General features: G+C 33.9%; 1 protein-coding gene across 1 annotated transcript in view; it reads right to left on the bottom strand.

Annotated features, from left to right (window-relative positions):
* Positions 1-26,327, bottom strand: part of ERC2 (ELKS/RAB6-interacting/CAST family member 2) — a 396,230-nt gene that overhangs the window by 161,232 nt on the left and 208,671 nt on the right. The window contains exons 11-16 of the mRNA XM_050904885.1: positions 22,216-22,353; positions 13,555-13,695; positions 12,859-12,999; positions 9,372-9,407; positions 3,452-3,481; positions 2,389-2,582 (exon numbers count right to left, since the gene is read on the bottom strand). Of these exons, the coding sequence (XP_050760842.1) occupies positions 2,389-2,582; positions 3,452-3,481; positions 9,372-9,407; positions 12,859-12,999; positions 13,555-13,695; positions 22,216-22,353 (680 nt within the window). The remainder of the gene's footprint in view (positions 1-2,388; positions 2,583-3,451; positions 3,482-9,371; positions 9,408-12,858; positions 13,000-13,554; positions 13,696-22,215; positions 22,354-26,327) is intronic.

Below are 26,327 nucleotides of genomic sequence, written 5' to 3'. Positions count from 1 at the left end.
ATTTTTTTTTTCCCTAGTTTGCAATAATTAACTTATATATACTGTGTGTATAGGAATTTGGAATTAATCTTGAAAGCTGTAAATAAGTTAAATTAAGCAAGAAACAGCATTAAAGTTAATAGAATTCACAGACATCTTACAGCATGACTATTCCCAAAAATTGCAACATACTACTGTCCTTAGCTGGTCATGCCACAGATATCTCATTGTAAGCATTACAGAAGCACTTAAAGGTTCACAGCAAAGCTTAACTACTTCATCACGTTCAAAGTACAGCATATCCTGTTCAAAAAGTCTGTGCTTACTCAGTAGTACCAAAGTATTTTCTGAAAAGTTATTTCAGGATCAACACCCTCATCAACAATAACAGACTGGAAATTGGTGTCGCAAAATTTCACTGATATAAGTGCATCGAATTTTCAAAAAAAATTAAAACAAAAATAGAAAATTCTGTCCATTACACAATCCACTACAGGGTTCTCAGACAATAAGACCTTTATGCTGACAAGGCCATAATAATATCTCTGCATCCATTGGTTCCTTGTTTCTTTGTAATCATTGTTTTGTAATCAATAATTCTCAATTTAATTCAAATAAATCTATTCATCTATATTGATTCTTTATCTCTTTTATATATTAAGTATTTAAATCAAATTAACATGTACTAAAAATTTTAGATAGATCACAAGCTTCACTACTTTATCATGTTCATCTTTTAATCTTAATTGTCATCTTAATATTCAACCATTCAACACGTACGTGATTGCTACTTAAAAAAATCTCGTGAGATTATCCTCTTGAACAAAAGTTTAGCATGCCTACTATTGCGTCTAGTGTCACACAATAATTCAGCAGGTTTTATAGCCCAATGAGGATATCAGTTACTGTTTCTGTAAAAACTATACAGTCAGCTTCCAGCAGCTTGGTCACACCTGGAGTCACTATATTACAAGCCTAGGTCTGTAATTGCCCCTACAGTACATGCACCAATGGGTGGAATAGGCAGCGCTTTCTTGACCACACAAATTCACTAATTGTGTTATCTTTTTCCAATATGCTGCTTTAGGATTCTGACTCACAATCATGGTGCACAAAGTGACCACTCTTCATTACTAGCTTCTTCTGGTATCTACTTTACGCATTAAAATCGGTGCAAACACTAGGGTATTCTAAACTCCTTCTGATGTGGTGAGAGAGGTAACTGCTAATTAAAGTTGTCCTCATGTAAACACTCAGTTCTATTTCGAGTACAAATCTTCTTTTTTCACTTTAAATTTGAGGTCTCGGTTCTCATGACACTTTGATTGATAGCTATATACCATTCATTACTATCATTATTAAACCTTTGCCAAATGTCTGCAGAGAAAGATAAGTTTTGGCAACAGATAACTGTGAAGGTTGATAAGTCATCATCAGTAAAAGATGCTCTACATGTCTTCTTTTCCAAGCTGGCTGTTTTCCTCCCCCTAAGGTAACCAACATTTCCGGCAGATCTTCCCATCTTCCATGGTAATTCTCCCTAATGGGACAGAGCAGTGTCTTGACTGGAACTATAGCAATAATCACAACAATGAGATCCCTTAAACTTCTCTTTTGGAATCATGAAGCACTTTTCTTCTGACTTGATCACTAGAAAACCATTATATAAAATATTTGAAAACATAAAATTCCTTCTTTCATTTACCTAAGAGTGGCTAAGTACAGGAAGGGAACAAAGAAATCAGATCCACACAAATTGCTTATCAATCAAATAAATTGCAGCATACCGTGTAGGAGAAGGTTCCAAGAATCATTTAATTACGAAGGGCGTGAGACAAATGGATCCCAAAACCCTCCTGTCTCCATTAAGGAAAGACTGTACAACCTTCCCAGAAATAAGACAAACACTGCCTGGTCAATGTCAGAAAATATTCGTTTGAAGCGGACAAAGACTACAGAAACACTGAGAAATAGTTACAACTATTATTAAATAGTCATGAGACTGGTTAGAAATACTTACCAGTACTTTTCAGGACCTCTGACAACTAGTGATGCTGTTCACACTGAAGAAACATGTGTGAGGACAGTTTTGATTTACCAGTTACTAGAAAGACAGGATTGTTCCCCAACAAGGTTTTCTGGGAGGGTTAATGTCACTGTAAATTGCATATGGCTTTTCCTATAAGTGCTCCTTTTACGGAGACTACTAAAAAGTGGAAACCTTAAATTATTCCAGCCAGCAGACAGCAGATGCAGTTCTCAGGTAGCCTTTTTTTTTCATTTCAATTTTACAAGACATAACAAATATTCTGTTAAAAAACATATTCTACTCTTAACTTCTCTGCTCTGCAATGAAGATCAAGTAAATAAAAATGCCACTCAATGTAAGACAAATAATACAAGAATTACCTTTCTAACTCAGCAATTTTCTTATCTTTGTCATTCTTCTCATTTTCTACTTCCTTGAGTATTTCTAGAAGTCTGTCAACCTCAGCCTGAGCTTTGCCACATTCTTCTCTATAGTACGATGCCTCTTTGTCAAGCTGTTTCATTCTGTCTGCAAATTCTGGATTCATCCGTGCCTCCTCTTCAGCTTCATGAGCCTTCAGAATCAATATTTTAAAAAGAAATAAGGATGACAATAATTTATATAGCTTTAAGAGCTTTACTTCTGCAGTCTTGGAGTTCAAATTTTCATTAAAAAGGATTATGGGTATTTCTGTCCGATGACAATATTTTCTACAGAAGCATTATAAAAAGGAACGAAAATATCTTCATAGTCTAAAATTATAGTCAAATGTTATCATCCTGAAGGGGGAGGGGATTTATTAAGGTTTTTTACATATTAAAGTGACCATATTTTAAGGGTGTTTTTTAAAATAAAAAATCACCTTGTAATTCATTTAATTCACATTAAGCTTTTAAAGTGTTTCAAATATATAGGCAATTTCTTAATAAATCATCTCTTTCCCCATATATATACACACACACTTTGTCCATGTATATATACACACACACAGAGATACATACATACATATTGTAATCTGTATCACCAGATGTTTCAAATGCAGTTTGATATGAAGAACTTAAAAGGAAGAAATTATTTTTATGCAGTGCTGTTTTTAAAAGACAAACCCATAAACTAAAAAGTTGCTTTCAGCAGACATTTTACCCAATAATCCTTTTTCTCTTATCGTTAATACTTAACCTGAAACATCAGAAGAACAAGCCCATTGGTGAAAACGGCACAAACCTGGCAAACACATGCATGGATGGGTGGCAGTTTCACAGACAAGAAAGAACGCAATGAATACAACAACAACAGTGCAGAGCCCAATCTTACTCCCATCAAACCTAATGGCAAAAACCCAATTAACTTCAATGGGAGCATGATCTGGCATCAAGTGCTTTAAACTGTTGGCTGGAATAATCACAGACAGATGGAAACAATGCACTGCAATGCTTAGCCTACCCCTTGCTTCCCATTATTCCTAATTGGCATCTTGAAAGAGCAGGCAAGGAAAAAATAAGTAGTTTAAGGCAGTGCACATTAAACATAGAAAATTCAGATAACATTCTCTTAACATACAGGAATTTTACAGAAATTCAGGATATTTAGAACGGAAGGTCCTCCAACTATCTTATTACGCAGAGAAGATGTGGACTTACTTATCCTTCTTAATTTCAGGGAATAGACAATGCAAGCAAGCAATGAAAGAAATGAAGATCAAAATGAAACATGCGTGTTTTGGAAAGAATTAATATAAACTACAGATACTAGAAGGTTCATATTCTTTGCAATGGTTAAAAGTTTCTGTATAAATAAAGAACAAGTCTGGATTTAGTATAAATACAACAATTAAAAAATTGAAATTACTAGGGAAGAAACTTAGGGGGTTTGCATGTAACATATCATTTAAGCATGAGGATAATAAGAAAAAAAGTAGATTTTAAGTGTTATTTATCCTACTGGGAGATTTTTATTCAGCAGAAATATTTGGTTACCAAAATAAGCCAAGGGAACGACATGAGAAGCATACTAAACCTACTGGCCTTGTTCTTCAAATTCTCTATTTTGGATAACAATACATGCTCCAGCCCTGAATTCTATGCAGATACAGGACTTTCCTAACACGGAGCTCGTTTCAAGGTAACATCCAAAGAGTATCTTGATTTTACTGTTTGGGTGAGATGCTAGCAACAGATTCCTCTTCATCTTCATAAATCTTCCTGCTTTAATAATAAACTTTGATTTATTTAATACCAGGTGTTAATTGTGTCAAGAAATTTACTTTCAACTAGCTTTGTAATTTTTGAAGTAAATGCAATACTCAGACTCACAGCCAATTATGTGAGAGACTGTGCACCAATTTCCAGCTGCAAACCACTTCAATTTTCCATCAGTTCTATTAAGATATTAGACGATGTTTTATCTCTCCAAAATGAACACTAAGTGTTCTTTTGCAAAGAATAAAAATAATTCCATAGGCTTGTAAAGGTAAATTCACTCTAGGAAAAAAAAAAAAAAACCCAACTCCCACCTTTAAGATACTAAGGAACCTATGCAAAGAGCATGTTGTTCCCTATTGCTCTTCAGATTTCTCCTCCTCTCCTAAGGGTAAATTCAGAATTTCCCAGTTCCCCTCTAGAGGCTATCACTCTTTCATATTCCTCCCTGTCACCTTTCTTTCCCTTCTGTTTATTTTAGTGTATAATTCACTTATTTACCAGCCTTGCTTCCATCATTTCATAAACAGGCAAAACACCTACCTTCCTGCCTCTAACTAGCCTTTTCTTCACTTTAGCATACAGAAACTCTCAGCTTCAGCCCAAACCTTTTTTCCCCCATGCACCTCTACCCTCGTTTTAACCCAGAACAAGAAGCAATGCAGAAGAGATAGAGAAGCCTGTCTTTTTTTTTGCTTTTCATTGCCACACTGGACTTTCTATGATGAAAATACATAATTGGGCAAGAGCATGATAGTGTCACAAATGCAAAGATGCCAAATGTTCAACTATCATAGAATATTCCTGTCACACAGCAGCTCAGAAATGTACTGAACAAATTATCTAGTTCACAGCTTATAACTAAAACATCACCTGAAATAATAGGTATAAATTATATTCTTCAGTTTAGCCCCATAATCTTTGCTCAATAGCATGCTAAGGAAATTAATGTTAAGTTGCAAAAGTATTTTCAATTCTTGTGTTTTCTGTGGTACTCATGCCATTCCATATTTGTGGGATGTGTTTTTGGAAAATTCTGTAGCACAAACTTGGTCATTGTATTTCCCCATGGTTTTCAACACGAAGCAGAACTTATAAGGTATGATTAAATCCGATGTGATTAAGTATCCAACCTATACAGGGTTATGAGGTGCAGCACAGTTATCCATAATGTCACATATAAATCAATATAAGCATTCAGTTCAAAGACAAGCATAAGATTATTCTAATCTTTAAAAAAAAAAAAAAAAATCCCAGTATTGCAAACCACCAATTAAGTTGGTTGCCTCTACTTTTACAAGCACTTCCTATAGAATATTTTGGACTATTGGCAGGAATCAGATTTCTACAAGGGCATTGCCTTAATGAAGAAGGAAAGGAAAGTTAGCTAAAAAGGGAGAGCAAGAACATAAAACATTTTTGAAAAAGAGCTTTCTGCAGGTGGTTCTCCAACTTGCAATGAGTCCCTTTAAGGGAATCCTCATGTTGTAAACAAAGCTGCTGATACTACAAGAGAGCAAAACACAATCCATCTGACATTCCCAGGACAAAGGCATAGAATTACTTATAAGAGCCCCATTATATTTTATGGCTTTGAAAGATGTGTTTGGATTTGAACTAGGCACTTTTTTTTTAATTGTTATATACAGATCAGGGTTGATTTGTTGACAGATGGAACTTGACTTCCAAGGTCAAACAGTAGGCCCAAAGGAGAGGAAAGGCAGCTCAGCTGATATTGACCCTGTTCCCACCTGGACAGGGCAGATTTCTTTGGCTTTCTTGCAGGCTGTGGGAGACAGGCTCGGATCACTTCTAACCAGAAGCTGTATGGTTATCACATGAATCAGAAAGTCTCTGCCTATTACTGCTGTCCTCTCTTCTATCCTTTTTTTCATTTCTATCCCCCTTTTTCTCCCTAAGTTCTCTGTTCTCTTGGGAAGAATACATTTTCTGGTTTTATGGGGCTTTTATGGGTAAGAGTGACTGGTTCATGCATACCTTTCAGCAGCAAAGTAATTGATCTCTTAATCTGTATCTGTAAATGATAACACTTGTGTGTGTAGATTAGACTAGTTTCAAACTAGCACACTTGGTTTATGATGTTTTGTCTGTCAATCTGGTGACTGTGTTGTATGTTATTTTTACTCTTCAATAAAAATAGAATATCACTCTACCATTAGAATTTCACTAATTTTTACAGTAATTATGTATCTGTTCTGATATTTGCTTAATAAGTACTACAAATACTTTAGAAGTAAAGCAACATTTCCTTATGTAAACCACAAATTTCCTACAGAAACACCGTAATAGTGTGGCACAGATATGCAACACGAATTATTTAGTCTATTAAAATTTTATGGTACAATCATGCATGCATTATTCTGCATAACAGAAATGGATGGATAGATATAACATTTCATTTTTAAAGCTTCAGACACAAACATACACAGAAATCAACCAAGTACTTCATAAAAAAATAAATGGAACAGCAGAATTTACATGCAAGAAATTACTTTGTAAGATCCTTCAAATTTTATTACTTTCAATAATAAACTAAAAAAAATTGCTGTCACCTTAATTTTTTTGTAGTCTCCTTAAAATTCAAGGGTTCTTTATTTAACTTCAGGGACTGTTCTAAGCAATTTAGAGTGGATTCTGCAAGTACTTTAAATTTTAATCTGACATTGCTCTGATGGAGCATTTGGAAAATTAAGTCTTTCTTATTCAGAAAAAGGTTCACCTGAACTCCAAACTAAGTACAGCATTATATTTTCATTACAGTACAAAAACAATCATGTAACTTTTTATAAATAATTTTGCACAAGAATTCATCGGGTATTTAAAAAGGTTCACCTTTCAAAACATGAAGAAACGTGCCCCCAATTCTGTTCACATCTTATTCACACAGGTGAATACATTGTGAAATCATTTGCTATAGAGTACGCAGGATTTGCTCCCCTTCCGTATCATCTCCACTTTGCTACCCAAATGTGTATAAGAATAAAACGCTTCTATCCATTGCTGTATTTTAAAAACATTAGATTCAGCAATAAATGAAAGTCTTGGAGTTGATACCTGTGTGACATAGTAGAAAAAACACATCCCACCACAAAAAAATGCTATATTACTGCATGGGCTAAAAGAGGTCTACTCAGAGGTTGACTGTTATTTCTCTGACACATGTAAACAAGAGAGCATTAAAACTTCAGTATTTCAAGATTAGATTGCCATCTGTTTTTTTATAACACTACTCAAACAAAATTCTCAAACAAAAAAAATGGCAAGGAAACATTCTGTTAAGTAAAGTATCATAATGATTTGCAGTACAACAAAAATGTTTCAAGTAACTGCTATTATGCCATCTCAAAGAACAAAGGTGAAATCTTGGCCTTGTGGAATTCAAAGAATATGTTGCCATTGACTTCAATCAAATCACGATTTCATTTCAAGATCTTAAGTGGTTTTGGGGGAGAAGAGGATCATTACTACTTACATTGTTAAAAGCACACAGATATATATAAGTAGGAGAAGAAAGAAGATGAGCAAGAAAAGTTTACTTAACAAAACTTGTCTCATGGATATACTACGATTGCTGCCTGGTGCGAAAGGAAAAGGATCTTGCATCCATTATTTCGGAACTGCCAACAGGCTGTCCTTTTGAAAATTAAGCACGTAAAGGCAGACAAAATAAAATAAAAAAAGGACTGACTGACTTTGGAATACTGCACACAAATAGACTAGGAAGTAACAAACGAATTCCATACAGCAGAATAACTAATATTGAAATAATGACTGGAAAGCATTTATGAAAATCAGGAGAAAAACTAACACAAAAAAGACTCCAGTCTGAAAAGACACGCACAGTAGGAGTGCAAATGATATGAATAGAAACATAACTACCACAAAGGTGAGCCAAGATGATACAGAAAAAAAGGGGTTTATCGTTCAAAGGGAAAAGCTCTTTGACCAGCAGTGTGCCGGATGGTAGAGGTGATAATATCAGGTCTTATGCTACTTACAATCAATTTATAACTGGATTCTAAAACCAGTTAACCAATAACTTTAAAAGTAAATACAGCGTATTCTGCGGGACTCTCTTTTCCCATACATAAGTCATGACATATCCATTACATGGTTAGAAGCTGCAAAACTCAGCAATAATAGACTCCAAAGCTAGAATCTTGGTCCACTGACATTAATGGCAAAATTCCCATTGAGTTCAGTGAAGGCAATACCTTCCCTAATGCATAGTATCACATTACTTAAGCTACAAAACCAGTTCTTCTATATATACTATCCCAATTACATGGTAATTCCAACTATGATTACTATGTAAACTATAGCTTGTAAATTGCTATTACAGTTACATCATTTTTTCTGTGCTGTGATGCTCACAGCACATTAAATGTAAGTCTCACCCAAAAAAATGAAAACTGTTCTCTGCAGAGAGAATGTTTGTTACTGCTCTTCCTCAAATTGAAAAAACAACACAGTCAAGTCATAAGGGTAGATATTGTGCAATTAAAGCAGACATGGGCAAGAACAATAATGCTAAACAAGCCAAAGTAATACTGTTTGGCTTTTTCAAATACTGCCCTTTGTGTTCATCATTTTATATTTCAGCATTTTCTTCAACTAAATACAATGTTTCCATATTTTTAATGTATATGTGCTGAATGTATACAGTCTTTTATGAGGAAAACTGATCTGAATTATATTAATTATACAGACTTTTGAAAATAGTACCAGTCACTTCCTAGGTATTATTATTCACATAATCAACTCAGTCACGTAAGATGAACTGAATAAATTAGAAGTTATTTAAGTTTGAAGGATCAAATAAAGTACTGCAGAAGGAGGAATTAAAAAGCAAAGCAAAGCAAAAAAAAAAAATCATCTGCATGCTTTTTCTCATGGAGAAGTTGAGGACCTAAAGGCTAGGATGTTTGTTTTCGCAGAAATATTGTATGTACCTATTCAATACATTTCATATTCTTAAAATGGCCTTGAAGTCCACAAAGTTCATTTATTTGGATATAATGAATATAGCATAGTGAGCATCAGAAGTATTCTGCAAAGCTCCACAGAGGAAGAGCACAACACAGTAAGGTAATGGATCCTCATGCTTTCATATGTTACAGCGGGCATTTTAAAAAAGAACTTACTGGATTGTACATCTGATTGAACAACTGTTCAGCTTGCTACATTGCAAAGTTGGAAGGGAGTGAAGCACAGACAGGAAAAGAAGGAAAGATCCAGGAAAACAGCATTAGCTCAACAAAACCAGTGCATTTGCACAGAAGAACTTGTCGTAAAAAAGTAGAAATTTAAGATTCTAAACATTCCTTGGTGAAAGTGAGAGGCACTGGGGAAACATAAATGTTGACTTTGGCTCCTAAAAAAGAATAGCTGGAGTAAGAAATTTAAGGTTTGTGTTACTTTCCCGTTCTCAAGTTAAATAACCCATGAAATAAAGAAAGGTGTCCACTTTTGATGATACATTAAGTGCTGGTCTCAAGCAATGAATCACGAGAAGTGCTTTTGGCTGAGGCTGCAATTTATCACCAAAGCTTCAAAGACGGTAATAATAAAAGATTAATTAAATTGTATCATTAAATTTATTACTTTCCTTTTGTTTAACACAAGACTGAATTTTCTATGCAGAATGACTTTCGAACAGTATAGCTTGGCAAAAAGTACTTTAGCAACTGCATATATGTCAGTAAGCAAGTAAATTTAAGGTAATGAAAAAACAACAAAAGGAGTAAATTCTAGAGTGGATAATAAGATAAGATTAGATATATACATATACTTATATATAAAACACTTAGCTACCTATTAGGTAATTTCTGCTGTTCTTTCACTAGTAGCGATACAAAGTAAGTCAATAAAAAGTCTGTGGAATTTTGGCAAAAGCAGCATTGAGCATTCTTCTCGGGTTTATGATTTTTTTTAATTTTATGAATTTCAATCCATAATCTTTGTCACAAAAAGTTTAATAAGCATGTCTATGGTTTTAAACATTATTTTGTGTACCAAAATATAGCACAGTCACATGAATAATTACTCTTTACGAATATCCTATTTATTACTTTTTGAAATGTGTCTACTCTATAAAATTAAAACAGTGGTTTTAGAATCAGCATGTTTTCTCCTGCTGAAATGCAAACAACCCAGTTATGTAATACTTAAAAATATTTGGATCTAATCAGACTCAATCAAAAACATCTTTATTATCAATAAATGAACCTTATTCTCTCAAAAAACAGGAAGGAGAGGAAACAAGGGAAGAGAAATTTAAAAGTAATTTTTTTTTCAAATGTACAGATTTTGTTTGGACTTGCCCCTTGTACACGTTTTCTTTCAGACATAGTTCTTATTACCATTATTGCTCATGGAAAACTAACTCCTAGCAAATGTGCACAGAATACTATCTTCATATTCATTAGTATAATTTGTTAAAACATATAAATCAACATTAAACTATAATGATTTTACAATACCATAATGAAAAGTGCCTTCTCTATGGTATTTTTAGAGAGAGGAATAATGTGTAAGCTGCATTCAGATTTCTCAAAGTAACAGACAGCCCCTTGGAGTCACTTTTGAAAAAGAGATATAAACTGTGCCCATTCCTTCTAGGTTCTATAGTGGTTAATGTTCATACATAAGCACACTTATGGGACATGCAGGTTAATTTACTCCTGACTATGTTGATGTTCCCTCCTACTCTAACTCAGACACATGCAAGAATAACCCAGATTTCTGTTTCAGTTAGTTTCCTAAGAAGTGAAAACACGGTGAAGGTAGTTTTCTGGGGACCAATTACTTTTAACACAGGATATTTACAGGTTTGAACATAAAGTATTTTATTAGAGAAAATGTGAATTGAAAATTACTGTTTGGAGTCTACTATCATTAACAGTCACTGTTTCTGTTCAACTAAACATGCCCACAAAGAAGGTTGTAACTATATTTTATTGTGGAAATACCTGGTCTCCTACAAATGTTGGGTGAATTTCCATTGGGGCTTTATGCTGTATTTATGATATAATAAAACTATTATGTTTTCAACTTTCATTTAATAATCCTTTGTATTTATACACAGAGAACATACTCCCTTTTTATACGAAAGACGTCCCAGACACTTTCTGACTTTTATAAGTGCTTATTTTTCCATGACTGTATGATGTGTTTATATGTACAGTCATAAAAGATTGACTTAGGATTTCAAGTCCTGCAAGAGGATTTTGATTTTTTTTTTTTTAAGTGATCTGTGCTTTTAGGGTTTTTTTAACTATTTTTTTTTAAATGAAGAAAATAAGATATTTCAGATTGTAATGACGTATATTTTGTAGTGAAGTGCAAAGTAAACAAACATTTTCTAACAAAAGAAAACAAAATAAAGGACCTCCAGAGAAATAGCTTCTTTGGGTATTTTAATTCTGACATCAATAGCATTTATAAGCTATCAAACATTTAAAGTAGTTGTGATTCCATTAAAAGCTGTTTTATATGTTTATTGAAAAAGACTCCCTTCCTTCCCTTCCCTTCCTTCCTCTTCACAACTAAACATGTGACACAGGCACCTAATTGCACATATTCGTATACGGTTTACACTATGGTATCCTTTATACTTTGCAATACCTTCTTCACAGGTAAGGCTATTGAAACAATGCTTAAACACAGAGCAAGATACTACTCAACCTGTGTAAAAAGAGTGTCAGAATATTATCCTAATGGCGGTAACATTCATAGAACAAATAAATACTTCTTTCTAGAAAATGAAACATTAGATATCAATGTAAAAAAATAATGTTTGACATACACTTAGTCATGAATTGCAGAAGGCAAACATAATGCCTAAACCCGTCAAATACGTCATGAGATTGGTGTTCGAACAATGAGAGCAGACACTACCAAATGACACAGAAAAAGGTCAAAGAAACAATGTATGGTAGAAAAGGCATCGACAAACTTGCAAATCATTTAAGCAAAAAGTAGTTTAATGCATCAATTTAAATAAAACCATGTTATAAAATATAGGATTTGTATGTTTTCCTTTAAATGCTTGCTTCCACTACTTGCTGAATAAAAATACCGAATTGCTAGCTGAGATAATTAAGCAAAATAATGCATAGTTTATCACAAACATGTGTTCACCAACAAAGCCAAAAAAATGCCAAAATAAAACCTAGCTAGAGTTTCCATTTTGGAAGCAGAATTTTTTTGATTAGGAAGTACAGCATTTCTTGGATGAGCCTTTAATTTTGTCCCATGCTACAAACACTTCAGTCTACTTCTAAAAGTGGTATAAACTTATATACATACAAATTGCTGGTTTGAGAATTTCTTTCTGCCCTTCTATTTTCCCTCCAATGTCCTGCTCCCAGTTCATCTATTTGTAGCAGCTTCTCAGAATTCCCTCATATAGGTATTCAAGATAATTTCTGAGGCTCACTAGTGGCTTTGGTACAAGCCTCTTAAGAAAAAGTTAGCAGTACTTGATGCAAGCATCAGCAAACAGCATAAGATGGGTAGACTTTAGATTTACTCCAGAAGAGTAAATAAGCTCATCTTTTCAAAATGAGAGGGTGGGATGTTGATTTTTGTTTTTCTGATTGTTGTTGGTTGGTTGAAGATGGAACTTACCTTTTTCAACTGTGCTTCCAACTTACTACACTCTTCTTTCTTTTGTTCTATGGCTATTTCTAAAGACTTAAGTTTGGAGTCTCTTTTCAGCCCTGCTGATGCCAATGAAGATGCATGTTCTTTGAGATCGATTAAACTAGACTGAAAAATGATCAAGAGTAAAAAGTTAATTCCTAGTCACCAGGACACTAACTTATTGCCAACTTAGTAATCACTTGGATCCTGTTCCCCCTCCCCTTCCCCAAAAAGAGTTGACACAAAGATAAGCATTGATAGCAAAAGACACCATTTTGAGAATACAACCAATTGGAACCACAGGAGCTGGCATGCAGTGAAACATAGAAACATTCATAATACAGACAAGTTGACATTATATTCTGGAGGTACAATTACTTTGAAGTCTATTCCTCTAACTGACAAATGAAAACAGGAGCAACAATGGAATATTTGCACCTGCTGGAGGCTTACGTAAAGGAAAAAGTAGAGATAATGACACACACAACTATGCAAAAACTGAAGCAATATTTTATGTACAAAAGTGAGGACTACGAAGAATTCTTAAGAAAATAGCCGTTCAGAAGCTGACCACTGAAGTGGCAGAATTTCAGTACTTAAAATGATTCAAGAGTAATCCTAATGCACTTTCTTTCATCATAATGACATAGACAGAACATAGATTTTACTGAAAAGACTGACCTCTTTTTCTGTCAGTTCAGCTTGTAAAGCATTAACTTTCTCCTTCAGGTCTTTGTTTTCTTTTTTATAAGATTCAATTTCTTCAAGTCTTTCTCTGTCATCTCGCTCCCTTTGCTCCTTCAAGCGCTCTATTATTCTTTCCTAACAAGGGAAAGAATTGCAAAATGGAAAAGTTGGGAATCATTTTAAGAAAAGACAGAATAAAATTTCTTTACATTAAGTAGCACTTAGAAGAATCAACCTTCAGAAGCAGAGAATGATTGAGTTAATGGTATTAAGGTCAATGCAAGATTTCCCTTGATTTCAAAAGCATCAGATCAAGGTTTTAAATACTTGATAAGAGTAACATAGTACAGAAACTTCATTAAATATCTATACTAATATGAATATGTTTAGTCTTGTGATAGACATGGAAGATTATTCAGCTCAGTAATGTATTTCCTGTATTCATAAGCGATTGACATCTTGAATAAAAGTTCAAAACAGAGAGGCCATGACTGGTTTACTCAGCTTGAATTTGGTTATGTTTTTTGAATGCTAGTAGCCTCTATAGTGGTTGCAAGAAGTTTTCAAGGTTCCAAATCTAATTAGAAATCAATCACTTGCTAACTATCAGTAACTTACAGTTTACATGTATTATACTTTGAGAGGACAAAAAACAAAAGTTGTCCAAGACACAGAAAAAGTACCCTGATACAACTTACAATATCCAAAGGAAGATTTTTCTCCATCTAATTAACAGTAACCTTACACACATTTAAACACAACCACGTTTTTAAATATTTTGCTGACTTCCAGTTACTACTATAAGGATTGCTGAAAATCACCAGTCAAGGATTGGGTGATGAATTCAAAGGGTGAAATATAAAAAGCAGATGCAGTAGTATGGTTTTGTTAAGCTTTGATTACATTCTTCAAAATCACTTTCTACCGATACCTGAAGGATGCAAATACTAATCAGAGAGAAATATTTAGGGTAAAATAAAATAACTGCTAGAATTGCATTTGAATTGGGAATAGGTCAATTTAAGCAGAGTATCAGGGGAACTACTAGTATCATTTTGGAAGTGGTAGTCAGGGGGCAGTGGAAGCAACATCATTTAGGAAAGTTAAACCTACATGGGACAAAACTGCATCCTGACTGATGAAGTTCTACACCACCAGTGGCGTGGCTCAGGTAGAACCATCAGCATGCTCACAGATACTATTCAAGTCCTTTTGTACTTATGCTTGAAATCTCCAAGAAGTTTAAAAGTGGGATCAATAGTTAAAATACTATTTCATAGAACTGGACAAGGCTGAGGGAAGCCTAATATTATTAGAAAGAGAGAAAAATCTCATGCTAATTCCCTCTGTCCATGATTCCTTATACTGCCATATATATACAAACACACACACACTGGAGATACAGATATACATATACACAGAGAGAGAGAGAGAGAGAGAGAGATACACACACACGAAGTTCACCTTTGCCCATATCAATATACTCTCAGCTGTGGTTATTGTATCTCAACAAACATTACAATGCAAGCAACCTTTCAGCAGCTGTATATCCCATTCTGATTTGTAATAAACTTAGTTATTATAATGAAAGAAAACAATTAATTCATCATCAAAGTTAGCTGAAGTAGTAACAGCACTTTTAAAAAGCGTATATTCTTCAGACAATCATGGTTATTCATTCATTTTCTCCATACACTAGGTATGATGTTCCTCCAAGCCCTAGAGGATCTTCTGAAGATTGCTTCTGTGCTTTTTAAAGCTCAAGACGTATTTTGCAAAAAGCCAACTGTCAACACCTATATGCATAAAAAAGAGCCTCAACTCAAGGCTGTGATTTTCATCCCAGCAGTCTCCAACTTTGGGGATATTCAAAACCCAGCTGGACAAGATCCTGAGCAAATTGCTCTAGTTGACCCTGCTTTGAGCAGCTGGGTTGGACTAGATAATCTCCAGAAGTCTTTTCCGGTCTCATTGGTTCTGTGGAATAGGCAGAGACATCTTCTAGATTCTGTACCTCAAACACTTGTTGTTTCTCTTCTGCTCAGTCTCTCTCACCCCATTTTCACAATTCATCCCTTTGTAACACTGACCACATCAGCTGACAATTGTCCATTGCCTCTGCTTGTTGTCTGTTCCTCCTTTCATACTGCATAGCAAAGGAAATACTTACTAGAAAATGGAACACACAGTGTTTTCAGAACACGAAGAAGTTTTCCGTAAGTGTCCCCTTGTATTTTCAGCTTCTATGTATCTGCCTTTCACTAAGCATCTGCTGAAGATCTCCCATTTATTCACTCTCCTATCATTTAAATGCCATATTATCTGCATGTACAAAGTTTAAAACTGGTAATCAGTTTCTGTATGAACTGAATAAATATTATTTTAAATTACTGATTTAAAACTTGGCTACACTTAAATCAATTTGACTTTAATAGATTATGCATTTCCCTGAAAATATTTAAATTCCAATTCAAGAAATAGAAAAATTCAGCTTCTCATATGGATCTTTACTTATTTGGAATGTCTCTAATGTTTGTGGTTGCTTATTAGAGAGCTAATTGTAGACCCAAGTGTAAGTGCAATTAAGCATATTAGAATTTTAATTTAAATCTTAATTTTTATATTTCCTTATTTTTATTTTAAATATTTAAAAATTAATTTACTTCTGCATTACGTTTATATAGCAAACGTAAGCTATGATGCAACATATTTTATTATGCAACATGAGCTGTTAAGATCAAGTATCAAAAGCAGATGTGGGCTATTAATCTTCATAGATGCTTGCTATATGACTAGTCTATTATTGGATGTGAAACTAGGCCTAAGTGCAAAACGTGATATATTTCAAATATATTCGTTATAGAGCCATTTCCAACATTTATGTTCCTCTGATAAATTAATTTTTTTCTTCCAGTTATATAATACTGGCTTCCAGCTGTAATAATTTGTTTCACCAATAGTCAAAATTTTTTAAAATGCATCACATTGAGTATTTTATATTGTAATTATATGTATTAGTAAAATCAATGTTAAATATTATTAGAAGGTTTTAAACAATTAGATAAAGATCTTTACCAAATAAGGAGTTATATTTAAGTTTGTAAATAAATGTATTTTGAATCTTTCAGACATTGGAAAATAATCAGCACTATACTGAATAATCTTGTAATAAGAATATTGGTATAGTTATTTTTTGCTACCTGGTTCCTAAGGAAAACCTTCTCAAAGGGCTGGAAGTTCATAGCCCTACTTTCATTTTGCCTCTAGCATTCGCTTGACATCAGGGACTCCCTTTTACAATCTAGCTGACTGAACATACATATTACCAAATTAGCATTACTGTAAGAATCTTCACAGAAAACAGTGTTGACTACTCATACAAAACTCATAACCCTAGTTATTTCATTCAGAAGGAAACACACATTGATGACATACTACGTTCCACTTGGCATAGAGTAAAAAACGTATGGTCAAAACTAAAGGTAGCAGGCTATTGGTAATTAAATCTGTTTCCAAGACAGCATCAACTGTCTATGCACCGCGACCCCCGGAATTGCAGATGTACATGACTCCTGGCTTCATTTAGCCCAATGGCAAAATCTCACTTTGACTCACACCTGGCAGGATTTCAGGTAGAAATGTGTTCATTCAGAATGAAGGTCCTTCAACAGCAATATTGTTGAGTATTACACAAATGACAAACCAGCAAATGTACTAAGTTTTGGGGTTGTTTTTAATTTTACTATTAGCTGGCTTCTGCTATATGGATTATGCAAGAAAGGGATGATATGGGATACTAAATAACTTCAAATTTATTCCTAGTGACAAATAATATAAATTCTTAATCTCTTGAATATTAAGATTAAAATGCCAGCCTCCACTAAGTGGAATAGTCTAATAACCATTCAGAATCCACCTAGTTATATTCAGACTTAGTTTTATACCAATTCCTTCTTGAAGATTTATTTACCTAAATGATTTTTTTCTTCTATAAGAAATTAAACATAACACTATTTCATCTTATTAATGAACAGTATAAATTTTTTCTCAGTCAATCACAAAAGAAGACTAATTTATCTGTCAGCTGCATAAGGCTAAATGTCAAAAACGTGTTAAAAGGCCCTAATATACCATGTTTTACTTGATTAACAGCTAACTTGCAGAAATCCCAACAATGTGTTCTTGTTTCAGGCTTATTTGCATTGGCAAGTTTTCCTTATGCACTAATCTAGGACCTCACAGGTCTAATCTATTTGCACTTTATCACAGAAGCAGGAACTGAATTGCCACAGCATATAGCTCTATTATCAGACACATACTCAATTGCTTATCTGCTGTATGCTGCTACAGTAGGACCAACTTTATAAATATCAGCTTCATGAAAGCAACCTCTTGAGCTGCTTTGGGCCAGTCCAAGAGCTGAGATATTCTTTGAAAAGTTTCTTGTTAAAACATCAAGGAAGCTGATAGCACTTTTGCATATTCTGATTTTCAAACCTTTTTTTTTAATAGGAGTAAAGTTATTTTTTGTTTATTGCAATGTAACCTTTATTGTTGTTAAGAATTATCAGTGCTTAGGAGAGGCTCCAAACTTAGGGGTAAAGAATTGAATGAATACCTTTTTCAGTTTAGTTCTAAAACGCACTCAAAAAGTGACTAAAGTTGTGCTGATTTGTTTCTGATTCCTGACAAGAGAACAAATTGTATCAGCAATATTGTTGGAAAAATACAAAGATTAAAAAGGAGTCTGTTTCAGGAAATTTTGATGCTGTTTTATGATGTCTACAGGAATTTCTTATTTAGTGTTACCAAGCTACCTAATCACTAAATACAAAAGAAAAAGAAAATCAGAGACAGATACTTGGAAAAATCTATTTTCATGAAGAATAAGGAGCCATATTTTCTAATTCAGAGCCAAAATCTCAATCTGAGTATTTTCAAGAACAATGCAAGAAAAACATAAATGCTCAAACATTTCAGTTTTGGATTTTAAAAATAGCTTCGTAATTCGTTCATATCATATGATCATGTTTTAATATTTTTTTCTTCCCATAGAAACTAAGAAAAGCAATTAAATTCAATTTTAGTGAATTTTGGTGAACTAAACTGGTATAAATAAATTTGATTTCTATTTTAAAAGAGCTTACCATGATGCTCTCGGAGTATTTTCTTCATTATTTTTTAAATGAAAATTCTAAAAACTATTGAATTGACAAAGAATTAAAGTAAAGCCAAAAATTGTGCCTAATCTCAGAGTATAAAACAAGATGATATAGCTGCAAAGTAGGTCCGATATAATTTCTAGGAAAAACAAACAAACAAAAACCAAACATTGTATTTCCATGGAAATCAGGTATTCTTGAATGAAAGCAGCATCCTTTCTTGACAGCATTACAAATTTAAATTGATAAAAGTACTTATATTGATGCACTTGTTAATAAGAAACTATCACTAAGCGTTCTTGTTTTGTCCCATTTGGACAAAAATCTATTCCATATTTCTACCAGTATTTGCAGTGGAAAAGTTAATAACTATTGATAAAGCCTGTAAGTCTTAAGAATGCTACTGCAGACAGGAACAGGGATAAGAAAGGTTACTCACTGATTGCAGCTAGGATGAATCGGAAAGCTGGACACAAATAGGAATGCGACACATATCTAAACATAAACTGTCAATGTATTTAGCTGCCAGAAGACACAAGAAAGCTAGACATAATAGTTCATTTGGAACTTCCAGAAGATGCCTGCTGGCTTCTTTCAAGGTATAAGTACATCCCAGAGACTACACTTAAGATTGAGAAACCTACCCTTGAAAGCGTGGCCTTCAAGAAAGTTACAATGGGAAAGAAATTGTGCATGATTTCTCTGTACAATAAACAATCAAAATCACACAGATATGCTTTTACCTTGGAAACTTCCTCCTCATTGTGTCTAATGCTCTAAGATCAAGCACCCTGTTTCTCAAAAGCTCATATTAATTCTACTCTGCAGTGTTGCTTTCCTCCTTTTTTTTTTTTTATCTAATATACTAATTATTCCTCAACTGTAAAAAGATCTCCCAGTACCACACAGTGGCTGGTCACACATTAAAAGTTATAAAGCTCATTTGTAGAAAAAGGCTATTATTTAATAATCTTTTCCTTAGATTAACAAAGTAGCATTTCTGAAGTAATACAGAACGATAAGCATATCACTAATATATAGAGTACTTCCCTTTATATACTGCCACTTAGCTTTTATAAGTAACCATCTCTCCGTAAGTGATTGAAACTGTCACTAGAAACCACAGCACAACTCAGCTTCATGCGACTTCTCAAAAGCATTGGCTTACAAAAGATACCATTGCCTTCATCAGCTGCAAAAAGACAGAAGTCTCTGTGGCAGAGGAAAACATCCCATGGTATTCATTGTATATGTGTCTCGGAGTAGCCTGCAAACACTGCAGGAAAGATGCCATTCTCAGCTGACTGTATGTAAGCAAAGTGACTACTTTGTACAGAATTCAACCTTAGGGACCCTAAGTTCTAATCAATTCCACTTGGAAAAACCACTAATCACGCTGAGTTTTTTTTAAAAAGTGTCTGTTCATATATATCCATGCAATTCCAAATGAAGTAGACATGAATTGCAAAAATACATTTCAGAGAAGGATTTAAGTTTATCTAATTTTTCCAAAACATTAAAACTAGCATATTTATCGGACTTTGAACCTTTATTACAGCAATCAAACAAAGCTTGACACAAAATTTCCATACCATCAGGGTCTCTAGTGTTGTCACATTTCAAGTTATCATATACACGAAGAAATTCTATAGCACAATTTTTAAACAAACTCTGGGACAAATCCTCACTACGATATTAAAAAATAATGCATCCTGAGTTTAGTAAAATTTTACAATTCGTATGTCTGGCAATAATATAATATTTTATTTTCAGACACATATGAAACTTCTTCAAAATTATAAAAACTTTTACATTTCTTTATTAGTTTACATTTATTTCAACAGATTTTAGAATGGTACTGATACAAAATGACTTGAAGACAACTAATTGCCACTCATCAATTTGGGTTAGGTTTTAACCCAGTACTTCTTAATCTTTTGTATTTCTGGTAGTGAGAAGACTATTATACATGATCTATTCAATACCTCCACACTAGCTGCTTCTACTACAAACCCTGGCAAATTGTCATTAATTTAATATTTTCAACAGAAAAATAACATTACAATTGAAGACAGATTGCAGCTTAGCAAATTACCCCAGCTAAGAAGTATTGCATAAGTGCATTTTCTCTGAAGTGCTGCAGATACAGCTGAGGCAGAAAATGGGATACGAGGTTTCTTTGGCTTTTGATTATCTACTTCATGCTCAGTTGCACAGGAGAAGTGGCAAGTTTGCAGTGTGACACTCACTCTGCTTTCTACATTGACAACAGTAGCATGATGGTTAAAGGACTGTTTTAAACTCTCAGTTGCCTCTATGAGCATTTTGGGAAAGTGACAACGTAGACTAATCCAGAAAAGATAGTTTACAAGGAGGAAAAACAGATTTAAAAGTACCTCATGTCATTTTTTAATAATATACTGTGAGATTGGTGAGCACTGTGTCCAGATTAGCAGCGAAAGATTAACAAAATGTGTGTAACTTTCTTTACTGCATAAATGCTGTAAACTTATCCATACGAAGCCACAGAAGTAATAGTAATGCCAACTTTTTTCACTGTTGTTGACCAAGCAAATGTTAGTAAGGTGATGAAACATACAAAGACACCAAAAATCCAATTAGCATTTTAGGTGTTAGTGCCAACGCCACAGTGGCATTTTAAAGTCTTACACAGTCATTAATACCTTCATAGGATTACGCACTGCAGAATGGCACATAATACTTTAATCAGTTGCGCTCACCTGTGCACATTTAAGTGATATATATTAAGATCTGTGAGCTGCAAAAAGCGGATACTTGTACTAATTTTTTTGGCATATAAATTCACTTGGATTACCTCATATTCAAAGTTAACTGGAAGAAAAACCCTGACCTCACTGAAACTGGTAGGAATGTTGCCACTAATTTAAACAGTCCAGATTTATCCCTTCTGCTAGGTATTTTCAAATTAAAGGCATATAGTTTTTAAAGAAAAAAAAAGTAATTCTCCATTTTTTTATGACATACAGTTTCTCTTATAAATTAAGTGTAGGAAACCAATAGTGCTAAACAGCAAGCCAAGGTAACAGTTGGTACAGTCACTTGCTGTGGGCTCTTCAGTGAGGCTCTGCTTAACAGACAAAAGAACAGGATGATCAAGATCACAAAGCCATAAAAATACCCAAAACTCTACCTTCTTTAAGTCAGGTGTCCATGCCTTTCAGTTCTTTCAGGGAACAACCACTCACCCCATTGACTAAGGGAAAATCTTCCCATGTCCTGGGCCATTTACTCCGTCCCCATTTAAAAGGACATCCTTCTTTACCTCAGAGTCCTGTTTCAGTTCATTAGCCGGGAATCACTCCTTGCTCATCCTACCAGAACAGAGCCACCTACTTTCCTGACAAGGCCCATAGGCTTTGTTACAGGTGCCAGACCAACTTAAAAAGACATTTTCTGGACACACTTCACCCACAAGAGCAGCACATAATGCTGTTCCATGAGAAAACATTACCTTTTCTGATAGAGCTTCTTCTAAGGTTGCTAGTGCTGTGTCTGTGTTACTAGAATCCGTCTGCAATGACTTCACTCTGTCTTTTAGATTAGTTAGTTGTTTGTCTTTGTCCCTAAGTTGCTCCTGTAGATTTTCAATCTGAAAATAAAAACAGATGATAATATTCATCAACCTTGTCTTAACATTCAAAGAGGGACTTGGGTGCGAGGATCAATTGAATGTATACATATCACATATGATACATACGCCTCAGTATACTGCCAAGTTTTTACATGGTATAATATCAACAGTTTTTAACTTCTGTCCTTTCTATTTTGTTTTCCTTTGCTAAAAAATATCATTTTCTAATAAATTATAGCAAAAATCTCAGTGCAGTCAGGTATTTTATTATTGAAATATTTTCTGATATTAATCACTTTAGTTTAAGGTACTGCATTATCTCAGTAATTCAAAGTATGCGTGGAATTACCCCTTTAGATTATTCTAGTTGCAATAAGAAGGACAAAGAAAGGGAGAGGCAAAGTGAGTTCAGTGAGCCTTAAACTGAGACGTAGAAAGATGATAACCTACCTATCTAAAAACCTCTTCTTCCACAATGCCCTGCTATAAAGGAACCTCACCTGGACAGAGATCAGGGTGTTTATATTTCAAAAAGCCAAACCCAGAAACAAAAAAACCCCAAACAACCCAAAGGCCACCATTTTCGTTCACTTTCTTCATCTCCATGAAGATTTAATGTATGTCACTACTTCGGATATTAAAAGTGCTTTAAACGGGTCTAGTTCTTCCTCTAGCAAGTATTTAAACATGCTGCTAAGGTACCTATAAACACACTGGTTTGTTAAACAGGTCATGATTTATAATAACTAAGTCAGAAAGGTTTTGCACAAAAAATTGTCCACAGGACCTTGTGGATTTTGGAAGCAAATCTGAATAAAAGCACACAGCTTCTGATCGTCATGGCAATCACCTTCTATGGCTGTAAGGCACTATGACCTTCTGGGCCTAATGCAGAGAGGACATGTGGTACGTCATATGTGTAAAATTTTATTAATTCTCTGTCAGAAGAATCAACCTCCCTTCATCCCACGGTCTCAGTGCCACTCATTATTATGCCACTGGCATAAAACCAAAATTTGTTCCATAATACTTAGCACAAATAAATAGTAACAAGAAAATTAACTAGTCTATTATTTTAGTATGCCACTTTACATAATATGACAAAATATGCCTAAATCCATAAGGTATCATTTGTTCAAAACTGGTTTTAAATATGCAGGTAAAATTAGACAAATTATTATTGTCAACAGAGATTCAAATTCTTACTTTCATCAGTGATTTTACACTTTGAATCACGTTCTGTTGCTACTGAAATGAATGAAGTTTTGCTGTTCATTTCATAAAGTAATGTAATTTTTCTCATGGCCGATGTCATTTCCATTTAAAGCAATTCAGATTTTAACAGAAGCAGGATCCTTCATAATTACTGTTAAATTGTATTTAAAGATTCTTTTACAAACCTGAAGCTGAATTCAATGCATGTGCAGCTCCACAGAAGTCAACAGTTATGTCAATAAAAATTTGGTCTCCATACGCAAACATGTATCAGTATAATCAAACACACTTTAATTTGGGGCGTAGTTTGGTAAAAATTCTCCTCCTACTACATTATACATGAGCAGGAAAAAAAGCCTGAAGTTAAGTTTTGACATCATATATACCTATAATTAACAAATCAAATCCACAGTACAGCTGTGTGCACTGTATAAACTTTGTTTAAATAAATTTAAATTTTAAAAGAACTTAAATAAAAATAAAAATAAAAGTAAAATAAAATTTGAAAGCAAATTTGGAGGAGCACATTCCAATTAGAAATTTGTTATAACAGTATGGCAAATACAAGTATTGTACCTTTTTTCTTTTTTTCTTCTTTTTTTTTTTCTTCTTTATATACATAGTTTGGTATGTCATATTACTGCTATGGGCCAAAGATTCCACTTGCTCTGTAAACTATAAAATACTAAGGTATATATAGAAAGGTTTTTTGGGAAGACCTGACATAGAATAGCTCACTCTTGTAAACGACCTCTCGTAATACTTTTCTTCGTGTGTATATTTTATACAGATAGAGAAATAAGATACATGTGTTAATGAGTTAAGAACTTTTTATTTTATGGCATGTGTATTAGTCACATCTAAAATTACATTAACTGGCATTCAGAGGACTGCACTCTATGTTTTCTTCTTTACTTTCATCCAAGTATTAATGATTTCAACAACTACCTCATGACACCCTGTGGAATACTTAAGCAATTGCACATTTCAGCTTCACCAAAATAAATTCTCAGGCAAATAGGAAATAAAACAGCAGAGTGAATATTGATTATATGTTTTATAAAACAAAGTTAAGATCTGGTCCTTTATTATCATCAGCTTGACCTACCAATTCCAGGCACCCTACTAAATTAAAGTACTTATTTCCCATGCACAGTGCTTATCTGAATTCCACAGCATTTACACGATTTCTTTCCTCTTAAAACTAATTTAAAATATGATCCAACCCTTAACCAAGAAAACATGTTCTAAAATTATTCAGCATTTACAAAATTCTTTCCTCAGAGGTAAAGAGAACAGACAGCAAATTAAAAACATCCCCATTGAATCACAACTGCTTTAAAATAAGTCATTCAATGCGTAGTCCATAGATAAAATAAGAGGAAAGGATCTGATTATTCTTCTATTTGTGCTATATAAATCTGAAGGAAATACTTTGATGGGAACAGGACCACACTGGCGTATGAGAAAGTAGAATCAGTACCACAGAGTATTTGTTTGTTTGTTGGGATGGGCACGGGATTAGTAAAGATCTGCTAATGCAGACAAGCTTTTATGACTAGCTCATCACAAAGAGTTCTCTCAAAAAGATTACAGGAGACAAAGAGATTGAGCAGTCTCACACGCTAAAATCTTTGAACACAAGATATGATTTAGTTCTTCCTGGGTTTTTTAAACCCAGAAAGAACAATAAACCCTCTGGTAACCTCTGTCATTCTCCAACATATATTTGGGTACAGGCATATATGTAAGGGTACAATTTTACTGCTGAATAATGACTTACTTTTGAGCATGCTTGAATTCAATTTATGACAGGGACTGTTAAGACTTTCTTAATCCTCAAGCACTTATATTTTTATCTGATAGGAAATTAGTTAGTGTGTAGTTTTGTCAACATATAATTCTTACCTGTGTAAACTGCTATGTCCCTGTGCCATGAGCTCTATGAAAAGAAACTGCTCCCTTCTTTCTGTATTTCACAAAGTGTGTATATTCCCGGAGTTTAAGACAGACTTCATTCCTTTTTAAAAAACAATACCCTTACAGATCAATGTGTTTCCTATGAGGCAACCTGTCAATAAACTAAAAGTGTTAATCTTGTCACTTTTTGGCGACAGTCTCAGGAATGCATCTTAAATACTCAAGGGATTAAATCAAATCTCACCCACAGACAGGCTTTAAAATTCTACAGTAACCCAAGTTCTCAAAAGAAAATTACTTTCATTAGCAAAATTAAGGTAGTGTACTATGGAATTTGCAAGAAAATTATATAATCAAAGAAAATGTTCCATGCTATAACAATTTGCCTTTAGAGATATGCATTATAAGAGAGTTTAAGACAGAGAGAATTTATCAGACTTCCCAGGCCTAGCTAGTGAAACCATAAAGCCATATACTTCAACTTAGCTCCATATATTTTCCACTCTGCTCTGTATTTGAGTTTTAAATAACCCCCACAACCAGTGTTTCGTAACACTGGCTTTTTTAATCTTAAAATTCATTTTGCTCTATTCTAAATTTCTCCAGGCAGAACTCTTTGAGATTTGTTTCATATTAAAGCACAGGTCATGTCTGTTCCAGTGAAGGAGATCAATAATATAAGCTTAGTTTAATTCAAATTTAAAATTGAAACACAGGGGAGGAAACAGAACTTTTGTATATATCATTTTCATTACTTACTAAAAAAAAAAAAAACTATTATTTTAAGAAAACAAATTCTACTGAACAATTTCCCAAGTACTGTTACATTCTACTTTAAACAGTTAATGGAATTACGA

The sequence above is a fragment of the Gymnogyps californianus genome, chromosome 13 (assembly GCF_018139145.2).
Source record: "Gymnogyps californianus isolate 813 chromosome 13, ASM1813914v2, whole genome shotgun sequence".
Taxonomy (NCBI): Eukaryota; Metazoa; Chordata; class Aves; order Accipitriformes; family Cathartidae; genus Gymnogyps; species Gymnogyps californianus.
Note: the sequence above shows the minus strand (reverse complement) of the source record. Positions and strands in the feature narration are given on the sequence as shown.